Source organism: Drosophila tropicalis, unplaced genomic scaffold, assembly GCF_018151085.1.
Source record: "Drosophila tropicalis isolate 14030-0801.00 unplaced genomic scaffold, ASM1815108v1 contig_845, whole genome shotgun sequence".
Classification (NCBI taxonomy): domain Eukaryota; kingdom Metazoa; phylum Arthropoda; class Insecta; order Diptera; family Drosophilidae; genus Drosophila; species Drosophila tropicalis.
In genome coordinates this window covers 9672022-9693918 of record NW_027173338.1, presented here as the reverse complement: position 1 = coordinate 9693918, position 21897 = coordinate 9672022, and the positions used below count along the sequence as shown (strand labels likewise).

Below are 21897 nucleotides of genomic sequence, written 5' to 3'. Positions count from 1 at the left end.
TCTAACTGCCGTTTTACGTTGCGACATTTACCGCAGTCGACGACGTACTGAAATTGAAGACTCTTCAACTGATAAAAACCCAGGCCCACCACCAGCAACATTTTCGATTTCAGGCCTCTTGGACAAAGGCAGCTGGTTGTCTCTTTCTCGCCCACGCAATAATGTGTGGCGGAGGTTGGTACTGTGTTTTTTTATCCCTCATTTCCGTTGTGCATTTGAAATTCAAGATGGCTTACGTTTCGACAGCTTTGTTTGCGCGCTCCTATTCTCTCTGTCTCTTTCTCTACGTTTGATGCCATCTCTTTCGTCTCATTTGATTTGCTGTCATGGTGGTGGTGGGCAGGTATGTGACTCCGCCTATCCGTCAGTAGTCTTCAGTACAGGTAAGTTGTAAGTGTTTTGGGAAAAGACGTTTCTACGCTGACCAACCCCTTTTGTGTTTGAATAGTTTATGACAGCTTCGATTTGTAGTACAGGTAACTACTTTAATTATAATTACAATTGCCTTTTGGCTGGAGGCGCCTAATTAAGTAATTCCATTTATATTTATGCAATTAGTGGCTATAAAATCCATGCTTCACTTAATTGTAAATACATGCATTACATTCAAGTCATTGTGCCATTCCGATCGATCAATCAATCAATGTTTTACTGGCGAGATTTAAGAGTTTTATATGCCCCTTCTTTTGAAGTATTTATTTGCCCAGCAATAGGTATTATATGGAGTGCTACAATTCTAACAACTAAGTTACATTTAAGTCTAATTGAAATCGTTAAACATGCATTATATAGGGATATATGTACATATATGAAGAAAATAAACGAAATCGTTATTTTCCATGGTACTTTGCCGAGAAGAGCAGAAATTCTTTCAAAAGCGAAATCTGAAATGAATATTTATCTGAAATACTTACTTTGAATATTGCAAGTACACAATAATCTTCCAAACAATTATTTCAAATCCTTTAAATATATTCAAAAAGACCAAATCATTATTTTTCAATATTTCAATAAACAAAATAAAAACTCTAGAATTACCGAATAACAATTTGGAATCAAAGCCGACTTGAACTTGAACTAATTCTACAATTTTCTATATAATATTCTTTACAAAAATGTGTTTTAAATGAAGGCATCTCCTGTCTAATCCTTAGCGGTATATTGAATTTTCTCAGCCGCCTTCCATTAACTTATATGGTCTAAAATAACTCTTGACGAAAGTCCAAAGCAGCGTATTGAGGTCTCTCACGCCGATTGAGTAATCCTTGGCATAATTCTAGAAAACTGTAGACTTCTCTTTCAGCAAAAATAATAAAAATGATATTCATTGATCACTTAGACCGCCCTCTTCGGGTCATATCATAAAACTTTCAATGTCGCGTCAAATAATTAGAAATGCATTCAGTTGGCACAATAGATGAAAAAATATTCACACAGACCAGTAACAGAATGCTTGCCTCAGCCGGCAGCAGTTGGCCTCGAAGGTACTTAAATCTCACTTATTAACGCTCCTCACAAAACTGGTTCGGACTTGATCAAACAAAAAACCCCTTAATGCCCAAAACAAAAACAAATTGTAAAAACAGGACAAAAACTTTTATGATCCCGCGAACGCGACCTAGAACAGCGGCCAAAAGGATCGCGCGATCTTTTCTACCTCTGGAGACACTAAATAAGGCGTTTTTGGGTGGGTGGTTGGTTGCATTTTTGGGCCTATTTGGGCATGGTCATAAAGTTCACACTGTAATTAGGCAGCCGCAGCCCACTGTTTCTCTTCCATTTCAGTTTTTTTTGCAAATCGTCAACAGTTCAACGGAATTTACTGCCTGGAATGGGTAAGAAGGATAGGATAAGGACGTGTGTGCGTTTTTTTTTTTTCGTTCGGCTGTTTTTACCAAACAGGCTAAATCATGTAACAGGACATAATATTACCTGGAAGTCATTAGGGGCTCAAATATATGTATGATCTGATTGCATGTCAAAAATATACGAAAACCGATGTCAGCTATTCTTAGCTTATAATGATTACAACAACAACCTTCTAGAATATACATAAATCTATCTTTTTTAGTCGTAAGTCATCTTTTTGTATAAATATAAATTAGTTTCTGTTTAAATTTAACGGTTTGATTTTTAACATTAAATACTGGACATTCTAACAGACACATAGAAGAGTAAGTTTGTAAATATTTTATAACAAAGAGTTGCCTTTTTGAAGAATAACAGAAGAAATATATACATATGTACATATGTTCCTACTACTTGACATAAGTATTTTGACTTTATTTGCATACTCTTTGCATCTCTAACTCGTCTTCTTATTCATCGATCATCAATCAAATCATTCACAACATTAATGTCAAAAATTTTGACGACTTCTCTTTTAATTGTTTGTTTTTTTTACTGTTACTGTTGGACAATGTTGATTTTTGGGTCTAGAAGTCAAGTAAATAAAGTTGGACTCTATGAAACAAGGCGAAATATGCAAATAGAACTGTAGACATTTTGGATTAAAACAATCTTCGAAATGTAATTAATAATAATTTCATTGGTTAAGTTCGTATTAAAATACATATATTAATAAGATGAAGTATTTTTATCCAATATTTTATTTAATTTAGATCGTATGAATTTTCTAAATTCTATTTCAAATGACTTTTTATTTGATTATTTTTCATCACTGATAGAGTCAACTTTATACTTCACTAATATATTTAAACTATAATTTAATAAAATCGGAAATATATTTATTTGCAAATCAAGAAAAATTGATCTGATCACAGTCGATCTGAAAGTGAACTTCTATATAATAAAGTTATCAATCCAACGAAGTGATATTGTGATAGGAACAGTTTTCTTATTTTTATCTACTTATAATGAAGTTTTATTTAATAAATATTTATCTAAAGTGAACAAAATTTGTGATTAAAAGTTTAACAATATTACCAACTTAAAATAAGGTTAAAAAGAAAAACATATGTATGTATATACATACATATATGCAGGTTAGATTCAGGGGAATAGAAGGATAAGAGCGAAGGAGAGAAGGTTGAAATATTCGTATGCTTCTTTTTTATTTAATTCTTTGCAAATACATAAGTACATACATATGTACATATATGTATATATATACATTTATTAACGTTTTCGTGTCTTCTTATTATATATTATTATAAAACAAAACAAAAATATAACTCCTCAGAAGTCGCTTGTCAAGGGCGGACCAGTTTTTTGTCGTACAAATAGTCCACCAGATTCAGATTCTACGAAGAATTCTAAGACTTATTCACCAAGAAACTATTTGTCTAAAGTGAATTCATTCATGTTTTAAAGGATACAAAATGAATCTTTTTTAAAAGGTATTCACAATAGACATTGTCGATGAATCAACAATTCCAAACGTAATTAAACTGTTGAATTTAATTTTAAAGATTTATATTCGTCATTTCATGAAAATACTTAAACTTTGATATTTTCATAATTTATTATTCTATCCAAGGAATTCTTAATATGTAATAGCAATTCCATTAAGAAAATATTTTACCATTTTCCCCCTTAACTCATTTTGTAATCAATCCTTTCTAATGCATTCTCCATTAGACCATAATCATAAATTAGAATATCTCGAAATAGTGACATCAACAACTTATAAAATAAAAAAGAGACAGAAAAAACAACGTTATTTTAAAGCCACAATTAAGTTAATAAGTCCATAAAGAAAGCAATGCAAAGCGCCACGGGCCATAAAGCAGCCTCCAAAAACCAAAAAACTCAAGAGGCAATTAGCCCAAGTCTGATGGAGTTAAATGAATACATAGAAGAACTATGGCCAATGGAAATGCCGTCGCCTAGTATACAGCCAGATGTTATTTCATATATGTATACACATCATACAAATATGTGTCTATATACATATATTTACCGTCGCCAGACGAAAAATGAGGTTTCGCTTGATTGGCTCATCAGGTTTTATTTCGTTTTCATACCCCTTCTTCTTCTTGTTTTTTGTCGCGCGGCCTTTGCTTGTCGGTTCATTTAACGTTGAAGAGTTTTATTAGTGTATGAGACCCCGGTGTAGCGCCCCAAGCCCCCCCTTCATTCAACACAAACCAAAAAAAAAAAACCAGCCCAGTCATATCTTCACCAAAGGTCCGGGCAAGTGCATTTTGCGTTGTTGTAGCATTCGTATTTATGTATCGTATGTATGGAGGAAAAGGCCTTTATGGATGCCGCGACATTAGCGATAAAATATCTTTGTTAATAAAACAAATTAAATTTTCAGGCTCTGACTGGCTCTATGGCATAAACACGAGCGGCGATACAGAAAGGGAAAGGAACCGAAAAACGAAAAACCCAAAATATATTTTTAGATTTTGAAATTGGCACACTAAGATTCCGACAGATATTATGACGCTTAATATTACATATTAGAATTTTTATTTTAACTTTGATGATACTCTGATATATTATCTCTCTGATATAAAATTTATAATCTTAGATTCCCAGGCCTAGAGATTCTCAATTCAAGTGAGAAAACTGCTTGTAGATAAAATACATATATAAAATTTATCCATATCTCTTCGTCTTCTGAATTGTATCTTATATTTTTCTATAGCACCCAAGTTAACCTTGTAATCTCTTTAGATACATATCAATTACTTTATAAAATTTTGACAAATTTTGGAAAACTTTTAGTGTTTATTATTGGTTAAGTTATTCATAAACGATTAAAAACTCACTAGCCTTAACTTTCCATTTCCAATTACTTTCTTTTAAAGAACATGGCTATTTGGAATGGGATCGGGTTATAAAATGCAATGGGAGCGATTTGATTTAGTTCTCAGATCTCTGAAAGGTACTTTTAGCTTATAAACTATTCAAAAGGCACAGGCAAGCTGAGTGAAATAGTAATAGGACTTGCAATGCTTTCGGCTTTTGTTAGCTTAATGTCTGCATAATATGTATCTCTTAAGCATTGGGCCATAAAATGCACATAAAATACAGTTGTCATTTTCTTTTCATTTTATAAAAATACATTTCCAAGTTTATTTTATATTTTTACAATTGGAATTTTATTCCTAAATTAGAGAAATTTTTATAATTACAAGTTTTTTGCCAAATAAATTGATTAGAATAAAAAGTAGATCTAGTTGGTTTTAGTTTTTGAGTTTTATATAATATACATATAAGTATCATCGTTAAAAAGTTAAACAAAATTAACAACTTGTTAAAAAAATATATATATATAGGAATATGAGAAAACACAATTGTTCAGAAAAAGGAAAAACTAGTTCTGAATCGACACTTAAAATCAAATAAAATACAAAAGGAATTTCATTATGATCTCTCGTTAAATAATTTGGATCAAATGCAAAAAAAAAGAGTTCAACATGCCACAATCGAAAAGAAAAAGAAATATGTATACATACATATAATCTCCTAAGAACCACAAAAGCGAACAGTATAAAAATGAAATATATATATATTTGAAAAGTAAACAACTTTTCCTTTCACAGTAAGGGGATGGTAACAGGCAACAGTTACCGAATTAAAAAAAAAGCGTATAAAAATATATTTATTTGTAATCAACAGGTAGTCAAAATTGAAATCGAATTGAAATGGCAAGTTGGCTGAAAGACTTTGAAATTATTGTAAGATAAACAAAATCCGAAAACAAAGGGCATTGAGGTTTTTGGTCGAGTAATCGGACTTTCAATATACTATCTATTGCATTGATATTAAATTTTGTTTTAAATTTGAAGCATAATTCCAACTTTGACCATAGTAATATTTAGCGGAAGTCTTGTATATACACAGACGTTGTGGTGGTTTAATCTTTTATCTTTTTTGCCTACTATGCCGAGCCGAGTACCTCGTTGAGAATCATCTCCCGCGTCATTAGCTGTCCATTGTTGACTCGCGTTCTTGACCGGCTGCGACTTAATTGAGCTCTACGTTCAGCACCTGCGGGTCGCTGTCGTCGCGCTTGCCGATTGCGTTGTCCAAACGCGGAGCCCGTTTGCAATGCCTCCAAGAGACTATCCATAACGCCCTCTTGGGCCTGGGCTGAATCCATATCGACAACAGCCAATTTACGTTGCTGGCGTTCCATTTGCTCGCGCAATGATTGCTCTCTTGCCTCTTGCATGCGTCGTTTCTTATCCAGCTCTTCGCGGACGCGAACATTCTCATTGTAAGCAGATTGAAAGGCATCCTTAAACGTTTTAATATCGCCAAAGAATTCCTCCATGGTATATTTACTCGGATCGAATGCATAATACTCGCTAAGGTCCTTGAACAACTTCTCCATTTGGACTTGCATTTTACCTAAAAATACAAATACACGTAAATTAGTCAAAAATTTTATTTTGAATTCAAATAAGGTGGTCAAAAACTCACCCAAGACATCGACTTGTTGACGGCACTCGGCGGCAAACTTGCCCATCACTTCGCTAAACTTGTCGTCATCGCATTGAGGTACTTTATTGTTTTGCAAATCGGTTTCCAAATTCTTTACCGCCGAATTCATTTGCCTCATGGACTTTTGTATGGCATCCATATTCACACGCGACGCCTTATCCACATGCGACAAATCATCATAGAAATTAAGACAATCCGGGAACTTTTTCTCTACTAAGTCGGCCAGATAGTGCAGCAAAGTCTGCTTATTATCCGAGTCCTTGGTATTGGTTAGCTTGGTAAGATAGCTGATTTCAAAACCGAATGCTGCCTCATTCTTCGATCCAGTATTCATATAATTGCCCAGCAGAAGAATAAGTTCAAGAATTTTGGAGAACTTTTTGCTATTGCGAACCTCCTCACATGCCGCCGTTCCGGACACAATATCCGGCTTGATATCCTGTACCATGTCAGCGTATGTAAGCTTAAAGTTAAGGTTGTGCAGGCGTGGAGACAAGCGTTTAATTTCACCTAAAAAATGGATAAAGTTATTAATTCAAATAAGATCGTGTTATTGCCTAGAGATGCACTTACCAATGGTAGCAGCAAACTGTTCAATGGGAGGCAATTGTTCACCTTTGTTCTTAATCTCTTGCAATCGCTTCAGTTGCTCTGGTGGCGGTAAATATTGTATCAGATTTTGCAGTATATTGGAGGACAAAATATCCGTATCACAGCGAAGCAGACAAATCTTGATCTGTTCATAGGATAAATGTTTGAGAGAGCCACCCAATAGAATGGCTAGATTCTGTGCAGACTTTGAATCCAAAACACGCAGGTCAACGGTCTTTTTGGTGAGTGTTGTGGGCTTGTCCACAGAATCCTTTTGTTCCTTTTTCACAGGTTTGGATGAGAACTTAAGGGCCAGCTCTTGCAGAAAATCATCTTGAGCCAACTTATCCTCTTGGCATTTAACCCAAAAGGCTTTCTCAGACATTTTCGTGGGCAAAATGGCTTTCCAGTTGGCACGTTTCATTGGATTCTTGACATCATATTTCTTTTTCGGCTTCAGCCCATGTGGTAGAACAGGAACCATTGGTCCCATCATCATGGGTGGCGGCGGAGGACCACCAGGTCGTATCATGCCAGGCATCGGTGGCGGTGGTGGTCCACCACCCATTCCTGGAGGGGGAGGTGGGGGTGGAGGTCCACCAGCTTTTCCCGGCATTGGCGGTGGTGGCGGCGGGGGTGGGCCTCCAGGACCACGACCCGGCATGGGTGGCGGTGGAGGTGGCGGTGCACCACCCCCTTTTCCTTTCGGCATTGGGATATCAACTTTTGGTAGTTTATTAGGTGATGGGGCCGCCACACCATTTGCCTCCATTAATTTGACTTTCTCTTCCAGATGAGCCGCTTTAGCCTCAGCCTCCTGCTTGGCACTTTCCAGTTGCTCAATCTTCTTCTCATACTCCTCGGAACGTTTCGATTCTTTGGCCTTGGCTTTCTCAACAATGTCATCGAGTAAAAGCGAGGTGTCTATATTAAAATTTCGATTCTCGAAATTCGGATCACAGTAGCCCTTGTGGAAGACAATCTGTGAAATGCATTCCTCAATCAATTGATAATACGCTGGCCTAAAGTAAAAATCATCACGTATGTATAACAAATGCTGAAGAATCGATAGGAAATATGGTTCTGATGTTGTATCTGTCACTAGGTTCTTAAGGACATCGAAACAATCCTGAGCATCATCCATATTGAATGTGACATTATCGAAACGCTGAACGAACTCCTCAAAATCATCCTCTCTGATCTCATTGAATATTTTAAAATGCTGCTGCAAAGCCTCATTATTGCTAGTCTCGACAATATGTTTAAATTCATCGAAACGTTGGTACAGGCCCATTCGCATAATCTCGCAGCGCAAGTGCAAACGGAAATTCAAATCTGATGGCGTATTCGTCAGTGTGTTTATAAAGATTAAACTATGACATGCCAACTCCCTCTTGGGGTCCTGTTTATCGGATGCAAACAGAGCATCGACAATTGGTCGAAATCTTTCGCTAGATTTGTACGATGTGGCCGCTATAGTTGTAATGGCACGCAGCACCTTTTCATAGCCATTTCTCTCGTAGACAATGCAAAACGAGGCCAACAATTTCAATGCCTCGCACATGGTCTGTGGTCTGCGGGGATCCAGTGACTGGGCCAAATGCAGGATCACACTGTGCTGATCAGGTGTCAATACAACATTAAGACCCCATGTGTTATTCATTATGGCCTTCAGGCAGCGCACAGCTTCGAATTCAATCCGATCATAGGTTCGATCCTTTTTGGCTTTCGTCAGAAGCTTCTCAATCTGTCCAATGCCCGCTTCACCGAATTCTCGGCACCATGAGATGGGATTACTTGTGAGTGCCACACGCAATGATTCCACACATTGATAGATTTTGTTCTCGCTGTGTTCGCCATTCTGCAGATATTCAATGTAGTCGTTGGGCTTCTCGAATCGAGAGTTGGCGCTGCGCTCCAATGAGTTTTTACCTGGAATTTAAGAAGAGAAACATAAGTAATGAGATTAGTACTTAATATTTCAATTTGATAAGTTGTAATATAAAAGTTGTACAATTGCCACGTAACCACACATAAAATTAAGTACAAATAATCAGAAAGGTGCACAAAGTACTTAATTGTTCTCGAAAAACGCTGCAATACCCATATCTACAGTGTTGTCGAATTGTAAACGAACACGTAATGCAAAAACAAACACTGATCTGTGGTCAAATAGAGTAATATGATGAACCAGTTCACAGTTGCTCACACACTCACTCCTTTTTTTCATTCTTTGATGTTCTCGTTAGTTACTCTTTTCTCTCAAAATCAGTTCTTCTCTCACATACCATACAAATCGTTACAAGATTCAGTTACAATGATCTCTGAGTCTCAATTATATGCAATATTTCCTATATTTTTATCAGTGATGATAGCAATTTGAAAAAGTATAGTCAAAATCTGTGTCAAATCTATATACATTGTCATTTTTTGGGGATGAATCATGATATTGTACGGCAAACAGCATTATCTTCATGCCTTGTGCTAGTTCACATTAGTATTCTTATCTAAGTAGTACAAAGAAAATTATCGAAACCCATTAAAATTCAATTTCAATTAACAATTGGCACAGCCACACAGTAGGGCACACCTTGCATTTGAACCACCATACAAACCCGAATTGGCCAAAAAAGAAAAAAACAAGATAAATAATAAAAACGTTAGCCGCGCTCTTGATCCAACTACGTAACTGTTTTATTAATTAACTTAAACGGCAAGCGAAGCGTGTTAATGAACAGCTTTTTTTTTCGCATATCGAAACAGAGGGTTCTGCCACAATAATCATCACAGGTAATGGGGGATGGGAGAAAGGGAGGCGGGCAAGTGGAATCTAAGTAGACTCACGTAGAGGTGTTTGTTTTTATTTTTATACCCTGTACTACAATCAGAATACACTTTGGAAAAATGTGTCATTGTAAATGTAAATGAAAATGTTTGTAACTAATTTTCTTAAGTTTTTCCTAGTGCTCACTAATTTGATTTCAAAAAATCCTTAAAATTCAGTTCTATCATGGATCTTTATGAGTATTTATATTTCCATTTCAACTTTTTATCTAGCCATAATCAGTATCTACAGGAGAATAAAGATACATTTATATTTCATCTATATTCTGAGATATATATTCTAACTAAGCTAATCTAGAAAACTTCTTTAATTCTTTAAAGAAGTTCCCAAATGAGCAAAGAGGGTATTATCTGAGTCGGTGCAATTGTAGCAAATCAGTTGGCCTATCTGACACACTTGACACCTCCACCTCTCCTTACCATCTTTTCAAAGTTTATTGCCCATCATCAGAATTTATTTTCAGCTGCTTTTGTCATACTTTTTCCACATTTACGTTGCATTTATTGGAAAATATCACAAGAGATGTTTGCCTTGTGAGTTTAGTAGCTCTTTTTCTTACTCTCTCTCTCTCTCTCTCTCTTGATCTCTTATATACACATATACAGTTGACGTAATTGAAATTGTATAATATGCATACTAAATGTCATTTTAATTTCAATGTCTTTTTAAGAATATTTCTATACTGAAGTATACATATATGTACATACATATAACAAGCTTTTGTCACGCATTCTGATAAACATACATACATACATACATACATATGCATATGGGGGAAAGCCAAGGTTTACAGAGACCCCAAAGAATCCGTTACATGCGATAAGAGGGAGGCCAGCGAAACACTACAAAGATGAATTTTTTTAACACTTGATAATGGACCCCAACAAAGTGGGGAAAGAAAAGTTAACTGAAGCGCAACCAAAAACCAACAACTGAAAAGTTTGCGCTACTTGAAAATATAGTGTGAACAATCATAGATAATGAGCCGGAAATCGACTTACGGATACCCCATATTTTTAAGCACTTAATGAAATGTTCTTTTCATATTGGTAATTCTACAAAAAATCGTAAGTAAGTTGGGGTGATGGGGCGTATAAGTGATATGAACACATACATATTCTTTCTTCCCCGTACTATTTTTGTGTGGCATAAGGAAAAAAGCTACATTTATAAATGATTCACAATTATATTATTTGGACACTACCAAACAAACACATCAAACATAATTAAATATCTAATATCTAGATTTATAATTGTTTAATCTATACAGTATACAAATTTTAAAGCACCTATCAACAATTTCCTGTGTATTTTACGATGATGTCAGTTCGATTCGATTTTAAAAACTAATATAGGAAAGATAGTTGTTTACTTACTCGTACTTTGTATAACTATTTTAAAGTAATCTTTCGTTTAAGTACATGTAACGAAATTGTTTATAAAATGGAATCGATTTGCCAGACTTTGAATTGATCTAATAATAACTATAATTTGTCTATTTCAAGTTTATTTAGCAAATCCAATTGTTTAAAGGTTAAGCTCAAGATTGTTGGAACTATTCAAGTAGTTTATTATTTAAAAATAATCAAAAAGTATTAACAAATCAGAATAAAAAACATAAACAGCACATGAATCATGAATATGAAAACAAAAAGCAAATTGTTAAACAAAAAAGCGCAAGAAAAAAATTATAAATAAACAAAGCGAAATTTTTTTTGCGCTTAGAAACGTCGCATACACACGCACACCCACACACACAAATAGATACCGTTACATGCAACAATATTGGCAACAATAATCTTATCACCATGGAATGCGACAACAATGGAAAATTGGCAAAATGGGGTAGGGGGTAAATGACACAGCTTTGGGGGAAATCGATTCCATTACCTTTTAAATGCATCAAAAGCATTTTTTGACGCTCCTCCTTGGATTTGGCCAACAGTGGTTCCCGTTTATCCTTAGGTATATTCATATCATCGATAATTTCTAAGAATTTGGCATCCAATTGGGCATCGTTCAAATCCTGTATATAACGCTCCCAATCCTCGGCACCGGGTATCGCATTATTATCTGTGGAGGTGGGTCTGCCGCCATGAGTCAGAGTATTGCTGCTATAGCTGCCACCTTTCGTTTTTGAAGGTCTTCCAAAGAGGCTATCTAATATACCACCTCCGGTAGATTTCGTTTTCTCGTGCCGCGACATTCTGTTTGAATATTAAAAGGAAGGTGTGTTAATATGTAATTAGACTGCATTTTCGTAATAATAATAAATGCTTAACAAACTTGTTTTTTTTGAGACGCATTTTGGGGAACCGTTAGTTGAAAACTAACTAATGGAAAAGGGCATTTTCTAGTGTGTAGTTGTTTAGAGACATGCGCGCAGCAGCATTTCTCTATAAAAGCCGCAGACAGCTGTTTTTTGTTTACAATTCAATTACACTATGTTTATTTGAGGTAGCCACCAGGGGCAGATCATGCCTTACAACAGGAATAATTAATGATTTGTTATAATTTATATTGCAAAAATAAATAAAATACAAATAAAACTTTCTGACCTAAAGAAAAATCATTTGGTAAATTTTTGGCCCAAAATTAAGGAATTGACTAGTCCACTCTAGCACAAAATACAAAAAACTCTTTAAATTATTCTTTTGATTTGCTGCATCATTATCAGCTGTTGGTTTATTTACAATTAACCAAAATGATTAGAGCCACATTTATACAATTTCACCATGTGTTTAACCATTCAATTAGCATGTAAATAGTGGCAGATGAAATTTAGGTGCAGCATGTGAAGCGTGAAAACTGTTTAATTAAATAATCACAAACGAAACGAAAATACATACGAAAATATATAATCTGAAACTACACAAATTAGTTAAATGCATCAATTTATGTATCAAATTTGTTGATGATGATGTGTTAATGACATAGAGGAGAATTTTGAGAAGGCGAGAAAGGAAAAGCTGTGGATGATTAATCAGTCTTTGGATTTACTGGATACAAGGAAGATCTATTGGAATGTTTAGATTGGCAAATCTCTAACTAATGAATCATTAATGAAATCACATCAACCAGGTAACAAAAAAAAAAAAGCAGACGATCTAACTGCTCTATACGCTGGAATGAACGTTAACTGGTTTTTTGTTGGCTTGTTCTTTTATGCCCTCCTGTATGGGCCAGGCCAACGAGATTTGATGTACATGTGTGTGTTTATGTTATTATTGGACATGACACTCAGAGACAAATCATTCATAAAACAGAAACTTAAACTATTTATGGAAATGCTCTTTGAAAAAGAAATCTAAACATGGAAACCTTAAGGTGGGCTGTCGCCTTTTGTTAGATCATAGATTTCTTATCATAAGATCAGAAATTATTTGGTTAACTATATTGCAAATAAAATGGTTTTCTGTTGTGATGGATTTCCACATTTAAAAAGTTTCGTTCATAGTTTATCATAAAGTAGGCGAAATTGATGGCAAATTTCTAAAAATTAAAAATTTTCAACTTTCTCAAGACCCACGGAGTCTTGAGGATGAAAATGTATACATAACTTCAATTTTAAATCAAATATATCAATAAATGAAACCAGCAAAAAGCTTCGCCAGATCATTGTGAATGATGTGAATGTGGAATTTATGTTGTTGTGCGTGAGTGTGTGTGTGGGTTGGAGTGGAGCTAAGGAGACAAGACAAGACTTATTCATGGGGCCGGGGCAACAATTTCTTTTCTCTACTTTTTCTATGCAGAGGAAATGCTTTCAACAAGCACATTTTCAAGCAATTGTTTGTGAAGGCGATGGCCTTCTGGTAAAATAGTTTTTATATTGTTGTTTACATGCTACTGCATGGAATTCTTGTCCAGACTCCTCCATGAGGCAGATGCATATTAGGCAGAAGTATTAACAGGGGGGCAGCTCTGCTGGGAAAAAAGAGAAACGACCACCTTTATATTCTAGTTGCAGTTGAAATCAAAAGCAAAACAAATGTACCGGAAGCTATATTACTTCATTGTGACGAAGATTGAATACTCTTCTAAATTTTCAAATATGGATATGCATATAAGTTCAGCTTTTTAGTTGAAAAAAGGGATTAATTAAATCAATATTAGTCGCTTAGAGTGTCCTAGGTCTAAAGAATATTCTTTAAGTTAGTTTAACATACTATAAAGAGCTGGAGCTCTTTAGTAGAATGGATTCTATTCTTGATATTTTTCATCCGTAGGTCTTAAGTGAGATTTTTGAAAAAGAATTTTGTATACTTCAATTTAAATGTACCTAATAATAAAAGTCACTACACTTTTATAACCAAAAGGAAAGGGTATACGCATATGCGTATGTAAACAAGAGAGTAGCGCGCGTCTACGTTAAAATTTCAAATGGCAACGGCAAAAATTCCAAGAAGAAGGCAAACAAATCGCAGTGTCTAAATCCAAAGAGAGGGAGTGAAAAAAAGAGACTCAAAACGAGAATTTATAAATGCGCTCACCTTCGCGTATTGCTTTTTGTTTTTGTTGTCGCCTCACTTTTGATTTTATTTTTCGGTGGTTTACGTCATAAGACTAAAAAGTAATGTCTTGACACACACACAAACTCACACACACACACACAACGCATACAAATCTACACGGAGCACTATCAAACGGCTTTTGTTGCTGTTGTTGTTTTTCGGGGTGCTCTACCTCTAAATTTTTTTTGTTTGTTTTAAGACGCCGCTGCCGCTGCGCAACACACTAGCTCCTTTCGTCAAATTATTAGACACCAAATTTTTTTCCAATACATTACCTTTTTTGGTTTCTGTTTTTGCTTACTTTTTGAGTTTTCCTATTCGTTTTGGGTTTTTGGATTTTTAGCCACCACTTGTTGATCGCCCTGTCTCGCTTCCACTTAAGCGACACATGAAATATCGTATCGGCAGTCACACTCTTCTCGTTGTCCCGTGGTTTCGTTTATCAAGAAAAGTACTTGACTAATGCAGTTTTCACAATTAGTTAGCACGTAGTTGAGACACTTTTCCAATTGCTATTGTTTTTATTACTTTGCTTTCTGGTCGTTTTTTGTTGCGCGTTTTCAAACGTTCCACGCAAACTGAAAATTGTTAACTAGAGATGAGAGAAACTGTCGATCATTATCGATGCATCGGTATTTTTAAGTGTGGTATTTTAAAATTTTGTTTTGTTTTTCTCTGTCCGACTAAGACAACGGTATGGCAACTCTAGTAATAGCTGCCCAGCTGTTCTGATTGAGTTCTTTCTGTTTCACCGGTTGAAGTAAATAATACACTAACAAAATCACACAAAAAAAATGGAACGCGGAATTGGTGCAGATGAACCTTCTGGTTCAAAGTCACATGGCCGTAAGAATAATCGGCCACCAGGATTACGCGGCAAGGAGATTGGGTTATACTACAAAAACCTATCGCGTCAGCGTAAGAAGGAACGCGGCGAAGATGCACCACGCATACGGATGGGTCCGGATTTGAGTTTGCCATTTGAGATTTTAAACAGAGTCAAGAGTTGCCTGGAGCGCTTTAAAATGGCGCCAGCTGAAGGGGGTTTGGATGAGGAATTCAACAATCATTTTCGTCATTTGTTAACTGTTACATTTGATGAATATCTCGCTGAGACAAAGGAAATGCATAAGGATACAGATTTTGGTAATTCCAGAATAGATGAAAAATTACTCACAGAATATGAAAACCGCATGACCACCATCCATCGAGATGAGCGTCAGAAGGCGCGTCTAAGACTACCCACAATGGCCCATAGCCAAGATATTATAGAGGCAATCAAGCAGAATCAGGTCATATTAATAGTGGGCAGCACGGGTTGTGGCAAAACTACCCAAGTGCCACAAATCCTTTTGGACTACGAAATCTCCCAGGGCAGGGGGTCCTCTTGTCGCATTATATGCACTCAGCCGCGTCGAATTTCGGCCATAACTGTGTCGGAGCGCGTGGCCTATGAACGTGGCGAAAGTCTCGGCCAGTCGGTAGGCTATCAAATTCGTTTGGAGAGTTGCAAGGCCAGGGAACGTGGGTCTATTAATTTCTGCACAACTGGAGTACTTCTACAACAAATGCAGTCCGACCCGTTGTTGCATGGTGTTAGTGTCTTGATTTTAGACGAGATTCATGAGCGAAGCGTAGAAACAGATATGTTAATGGGCCTACTTAAGGTTATATTGCCTCATCGCCCTGAACTTAAAGTCATCCTAATGAGCGCCACTGTAAAGGAACAGGACTTTTGTGATTATTTTAACAAATGTCCCATGTTTCGCATTGAGGGAGTAATGTTTCCCGTAGAAATGCTTTATTTGGAAGATATTCTATCACTGACTGGCTATCAATTCAAAAGTAATACCAAAAATCGTCGAAGGAAACCCGAGTCTATACTGGAACACAGAAATATGGTGGAGCCCTATATAAGGGCTATACGTGGCAATTATGACAATCGCGTTTTAGATTCTTTGCGTGTACCCGAGTCCGAAGGTTGCGAATGCATCGATTTTATAGCCGATCTTATATATTATATATGCGAACGGAAGCCAGAAGGGGCCATTCTTGTTTTTATGCCAGGTTTCGAAAGGATTTCGCAACTCTTTAATCTGCTAGAGAAACCGCAATCTCCAAAAGGACAACATTGGTGTGATAGATTGATTCTATATCCCCTGCATTCGTTAATGCCATCCGTAGAGCAGCAAGCAATTTTTCGACGTGTTCCACAAGGCAAACGTAAGGTGATCATATCCAGCATTATAGCAGAAACATCGGTTACCATCGATGATGTGGTGTATGTCATTAACACCGGACGCACCAAGACAAGCAGCTACGATATTCAAAGCAATATTCAAATGTTGGAAGAGGATTGGGTTACTCTGGCCAATACGCAACAGCGTAAGGGTCGGGCCGGCCGTGTAAGTCCTGGCATATGCTACAATCTCTTCAGTCGAGCCCGTGAGCGGAGAATGGCCGAAATACCCACACCAGAGATTATGCGTTGCAAACTGGAATCGATTATATTGAGTTTAAAATTGCTACACATCGATGATCCCCATCAATTTTTGCAAACCCTGATAAATGCCCCGCCTAAAGAAGCTATTAATAATGGTATAAAGTTACTGAAACGGTGAGTTCTGAAATGATAACCAAAGACAAATAAACCTTAATTGATTTTAAATTTCAGCATTGAATGTTTAGACTGCTCTGACACTTTAACTCCCCTCGGCATGCATTTGGCAAAGTTACCGGTCGATCCACAAATGGGTAAAATGATCTTAATGTCGGCATTATTTGGTTGCCTTGATCCCATCACTTCGGCGGCTGCGGCTTTATCTTTTAAATCTCCCTTCTATTCCCCCCCTGGGCCAGGAGAAAAGGGCCGATGAAGCTAAACGACTTTTTGCCCGCAATATGCGCAGCGATCATTTAATGATACATAATACTATAGTCTGTTATCGAGAAAATCGGCAGGCTCACCGTGAACGCGAATATTGTTATAAAAATTTCTTGAGTTTCATGACCTTAAATCAATTGGAACGCATGAAAAATCAATTCTCAGAGTCTCTATATAGATACAAGTAAATACTAGTAGTAGTAGAGACTTATTACCTATCTAAAATAACTTATATTATCTTAATTTTCAGATTCCTAAAAAATGGAAATTGCCAACATCCTGACTCGAATAAAAATTCGGAAAAGATTACTCTATTGCGTGCCATTATTGGAGCTGGACTCTATCCCAATATGGCGCATTTGAGGTAAGTTCTGTTCATAGGAAAAATTTTTAAAATCACTCATGAATGTTTTGTTTTTGTCATTGCAGGAAAGCCCGCCAGTTAAAGAATCATGTGCGTGCCATTCATCAAATGTCCACAGATGATGGGCGACGTGTTAATTTCCATCCATCTTCTGTGAATAGTGGTGCATTTTCTTTTGAGTCTGGCTATTTTGTATATTTTCAACGCCAGAAATCAAATGATCTCTATCTACTTGACTCTACCATGGTATTTCCCATGGCTTTACTCATATTTGGAGACGATGTTGAGATGGGAGTGCATGAAAATATTCCATTTTTGTCTGTTGCCAAAACGTATTAGTGAGTAAAAATGGAAACTACTTATATAAACAAATTTCGTAATTTGCTTAATTACATTTCTACTTTTTGTTTATGCAGTTTTAAATGCAATGAAGAATCCGCCAATTTAGTTATTGAACTGCGTGGAATGCTTAAAAGACTGCTCCTTAAGAAAGCTCTTCATCCAGCCCCACTCAATAATTGTGGTGATGATAATTTCTTGCTCGAGGCAATTGAATTGATACTTTCGTTGGATGATATTGACGGAGGGGACTATATGTCCGCCGAGGAAGAAAATTAATCTATGTTGGTACCAAAAATATTTTTAATGTATTTTAGTTTGTTGTTTCGTTTTCGTATAAGTTAGTATATAAATAATTTATATATATATATAGATGATGGGAACTTCAAGAGGCATGCTATAACGAATATCAAGAATAAAGACGAATTCGGTTTGAACGCTCTCTTCTTTTCTTTTTTGAAGAATCTTAATCGTCCTCGAGCAATGCGAAAACATTTCGAGAACGTGGAGCTTCTTGTTCGGCTGTACATTCACTTTCATCAGCATTGGTTTCATCGTTGGAACTATCCTCATCATCGTCTTCACTATCAGCAGCTGAGAGTAAATAAAACAAATTTGATGATGACTTATATAAATTTCGAAGCTTTCCAAATAAAACTTACTGTCCGAACAAACAGATGAAGTATCCTCATTGGTCTCCGATTCTGGTTCATCTAAAGCCACCTGTTGATAGTTTTTGACCTCCGCCAAATCGGGATGTTGCAACCATTTATCACGCTGCTCCTCGTAACCGGGTGGATAGAATTGTAAGACCAATTGTTGTTGGCCAGCCAAACACATGCGTAGAATATGATTTGCCGCCCGATAGCGATCCGGTCGAGCTGCCTTAGCCGTTAGAAAGCCTCGTTTGTAGGCCCAAGCATCGGAAATGGCCACTGCTGACCATTCATCATAGTCCTCCGGCAAATGCAGTCGCAATAATTGCGGCAAATTTAAATGCTCGCTTAGTAGGCGAAGCGATCGATAAGGCACTGCCAATTGGGAAATTGGAAAACTTCCAAGCAGCACTTGCAATGACTTTGGTGTAGCTGATGGAAAAACCAGGCCAGGGCAATCACAGAGACGAACCAATGGCGTTAGGAATATAGTTTGGAAATGTTTCGTGTGGCCCGGTGTGCGACTAACACTAACCACTTTACGTCCTTTCAATGCATTGATTAGCGAAGATTTACCCACATTGGGAAAGCCAATGCAACCAATGGTCACGATGCCATTGTGGTATTTCACATGCTCATGGGGTGTGGTATCGATGCTGCTGCTAATCTTCAATTCGCCCGTTACAGTGGCCACGTCCTCCAGTATATCCAATTGCTCACTACGCATATCTTCGCGTATTTTTTGCTCCCATGCCGATAAATCAACTTCACCGTGTACGTAGCGCTGGCATTCTCGATAAATATTATAGACGCCCTCCATGCTTCTGCGATGTGAAGCTTGTGGTCCACGTTGATTGCCCTTACGGGAACGCGGTAAATAAGATGCAAACAGAACAATTGGCAAATGGGGATAATGTTCATTGAAATATGAACGCCAAGCCACTACCACATCAGGCTCGACAAGATCCACCTTGTTGAAGACAACAATTGCATGCTTTTTTAACGTCTTGATTATGAAGTCGTACAGGGATGGTGGAAACATCAATGAGGCATAGCGTACATCCACTATGATTAGCAAAATATCAGAGAATTCCAATACGCGCCACAATTGACGCCAAGTCTCCAAATTCAATTCGAATAGAGAGAGTTCTTTTATATCACCATTGCGTTGCTTCTTTTGCAATTCGTCTACATATTCCTAAAACGAAAGAAATGATAAGATAGGAAATGAATATTCTACAAACTAACCAATCTTACTTTAAAATAACGATTCTCGCTGCGATCAAGCTGCTCCTTCGAGCTACTCTCATTCCAAGGAGGGCGTATGGGAAAGTTGAAATCTGTGAAATAGCGCCCATCGATTTCACGTTCTTTGGCGCTGAGGATGTCTAAAGGTTTAAAGCCCTCCTGTTTCATTTGCTCCACTTCTTTTTTGCTCTCCTGATAGAATTGCAGATTATAACGATTCACATTCTTATTTCGATTGCCTCCACGGCCAAAGGGTTGTTCCATTAGCTTACGTGAAGATTCTGGTGCCACATCGCTGTCTTCGTAGGACTCTTGAGTGCTGCGCAAATACTTTGGTGGTCCTGATGGATCATTAAAAAAACATTAGAATCGAACCGGCTAATCATCCAAAGAGGGTGTAGGGCGTAGTAGAGGGGCGGATTGTTCGAACTTTTTGTTACCTTTTGTGTTGCGTTTTTGCAGCAATTGATCTTTCTTTTTCTTGCCACTGAAGGCCACTTTGCGTCGCTGTTGAGGCATTACGAAATTATAATTTCTAACTTATGTCCAACCCGTTTGAGTTAGTATTAAATTTAATTTTTAATTGAAATTAAAGATTTTGTTATTGTGTCTCTTTTCCACCGACATTCTGTTAGTGCTGACAAGTTGATGTTGAAAAGCTCAGCCGTTAACAGGGCTTTTAGCTTTTGGCTTGAGTTCGGCTAGATATGCCAGCCATGATATGTTCAAAGTGCAAATAAAAACAACATTTAAATTGTTGTTAAAAAAATGCCACTGAAAGGCATAAAGGTATTAGAATTTGTGGGCCTTGCCCCAGGTCCTTTGTGTGGTAAAATTCTAAGCGATTTTGGGGCTAGTGTGACACGAATTGATAGGGTAACGTAAAAGTAAATTTTTTCCCATCTTACATCCTTACTACCTTTCAATATTCAACAGGTCGTGGAAAATTCCTTGGATGTCCTGCAGCATGGCAAGCGTTCCATGTGTGTTGACTTAAAGGAGCCTAAAGGACAACAGCTAGTGGAGAGGCTAGCCCAAAAATCAGATGTCCTTATTGAACCATTTCGACCCGGGGTCATGGAAAAACTGAACTTGGGTCCAGAACAACTTTGTTCGGCAAATCCACGTTTAATTTATGCCAGATTAACTGGCTTTGGCCAGACTGGACGACTTGCGTCTAGAGCTGGACATGATCTGAATTATGTTGCGCTTTCGGGTGTACTCTCTATGCTGGGTCGAAAGCATGAAAAACCCACCGCGCCCATTAATCTCTTGGCCGATTTTGCTGGCGGCAGCGTAATCTGTGCTTTGGGTATTTGTTTGGCCCTCTTGGAGCGTTACCGCTCTGGTCAAGGGCAAATAGTTGATTCATCCATGGTAGAAGGCGCTGCATATGTGGCCAGTTGGTTATTCCTGTCTCGGGATCTGGGTATTTGGACACCACATGGCGATCGCGGTGCCAATATGCTTGACGGTGGTGCCTATTTCTATGACACCTACGAGACCAAGGATGGTCTCTTCATGTCTGTGGCTGCTTTGGAACCGCAATTTTTCGAAATAATTAGGCAAAAATTAAATCTTCCCGATGATTTGTCTCAATTCGGCGAGGAGCACCAGCAAAGAGGCAGAGAATTGCTAACTGAATCATTTCTAACCAAAACCCAAGCGGAATGGTCAGAAATATTTGAAGATTTGGATGCTTGTGTATATCCTGTGATAGATTGGCGTCAAGCACATCAGCATGACCATAATATTGAGAGAAATATGTTTCAACATGTAGGTAAAAGATGGTTGCCACGTCCAGCTCCAAGCTTAAGTCGTACACCAGGTAAAGCGTGGCCAAAACAGGATAATCAGGAACAACTATTGAACGAGTTGGACTTGGAACCAGACGAACTAAAGCAACTAATGCATGAAGGCATATTATCTTTACCTACTAACCATAACAAGGCCAAATTGTAGCATTGAGATTTTTATTATTTTAATTCAATAAAACCCCCGATTGGTAATTTTTGTTACAGAAAACTTATTTAAAA

General features: G+C 37.1%; 4 protein-coding genes across 4 annotated transcripts; 2 read left to right on the top strand and 2 right to left on the bottom strand.

The window, feature by feature from the left end:
- Positions 1-5257: 5257 nt before the first annotated feature.
- On the bottom strand, positions 5258-14972 carry dia (diaphanous related formin 1). Its single transcript, XM_068294858.1, has 5 exons — positions 14672-14972; positions 11747-12063; positions 6994-8943; positions 6400-6930; positions 5258-6327 (listed from the first exon to the last, which is right to left on the bottom strand). The coding sequence occupies exons 2-5, from the start codon at positions 12060-12062 to the stop codon at positions 5855-5857; spliced, it is 3270 nt and encodes a 1089-aa protein (XP_068150959.1). The 5' UTR covers position 12063; positions 14672-14972; the 3' UTR covers positions 5258-5854.
- A 116-nt stretch (positions 14973-15088) lies between these two features.
- Positions 15089-18394, top strand: Rhau (RHAU helicase). Its single transcript, XM_068295017.1, is given in 6 exon segments — positions 15089-16987; positions 17045-17216; positions 17218-17438; positions 17505-17618; positions 17684-17956; positions 18035-18394. Coding segments are annotated over 6 exon segments (2805 nt in total). The 5' UTR covers positions 15089-15164; the 3' UTR covers positions 18237-18394.
- On the bottom strand, positions 18243-20503 carry Ns4 (Nucleostemin 4). Its single transcript, XM_068295018.1, has 4 exons — positions 20302-20503; positions 19871-20202; positions 18620-19811; positions 18243-18551 (listed from the first exon to the last, which is right to left on the bottom strand). The coding sequence occupies exons 1-4, from the start codon at positions 20378-20380 to the stop codon at positions 18424-18426; spliced, it is 1731 nt and encodes a 576-aa protein (XP_068151119.1). The 5' UTR covers positions 20381-20503; the 3' UTR covers positions 18243-18423.
- Positions 20504-20562: 59 nt separating this feature from the next.
- Amacr (Alpha-methylacyl-CoA racemase) lies at positions 20563-21886 on the top strand. Its single transcript, XM_068294663.1, has 2 exons — positions 20563-20737; positions 20798-21886. The coding sequence occupies exons 1-2, from the start codon at positions 20630-20632 to the stop codon at positions 21821-21823; spliced, it is 1134 nt and encodes a 377-aa protein (XP_068150764.1). The 5' UTR covers positions 20563-20629; the 3' UTR covers positions 21824-21886.
- Positions 21887-21897: the final 11 nt, after the last annotated feature.

Excerpts from the sequence above, each read along its gene's own strand:
- dia (XM_068294858.1), bottom strand. The coding sequence starts at position 12,062 with ATGTCGCGGCACGAGAAAACGAAATCTACCGGAGGTGGTATATTAGAT. Across the intron at positions 8,944-11,746 it reads GCTTTTGATGCATTTAAAAG|GTAAAAACTCATTGGAGCGC; the intron begins GTAATGGAATCG and ends CTTAAATTCCAG. Across the intron at positions 6,931-6,993 it reads ACAGTTTGCTGCTACCATTG|GTGAAATTAAACGCTTGTCT; the intron begins GTAAGTGCATCT and ends TCCATTTTTTAG.
- Ns4 (XM_068295018.1), bottom strand. The coding sequence starts at position 20,380 with ATGCCTCAACAGCGACGCAAAGTGGCCTTCAGTGGCAAGAAAAAGAAA. Across the intron at positions 19,812-19,870 it reads GCGAGAATCGTTATTTTAAA|GAATATGTAGACGAATTGCA; the intron begins GTAAGATTGGTT and ends CTTTCGTTTTAG. Across the intron at positions 18,552-18,619 it reads TTCATCTGTTTGTTCGGACA|CTGCTGATAGTGAAGACGAT; the intron begins GTAAGTTTTATT and ends ATTTACTCTCAG.
- Amacr (XM_068294663.1), top strand. The coding sequence starts at position 20,630 with ATGCCACTGAAAGGCATAAAGGTATTAGAATTTGTGGGCCTTGCCCCA. Across the intron at positions 20,738-20,797 it reads GTGTGACACGAATTGATAGG|GTCGTGGAAAATTCCTTGGA; the intron begins GTAACGTAAAAG and ends AATATTCAACAG.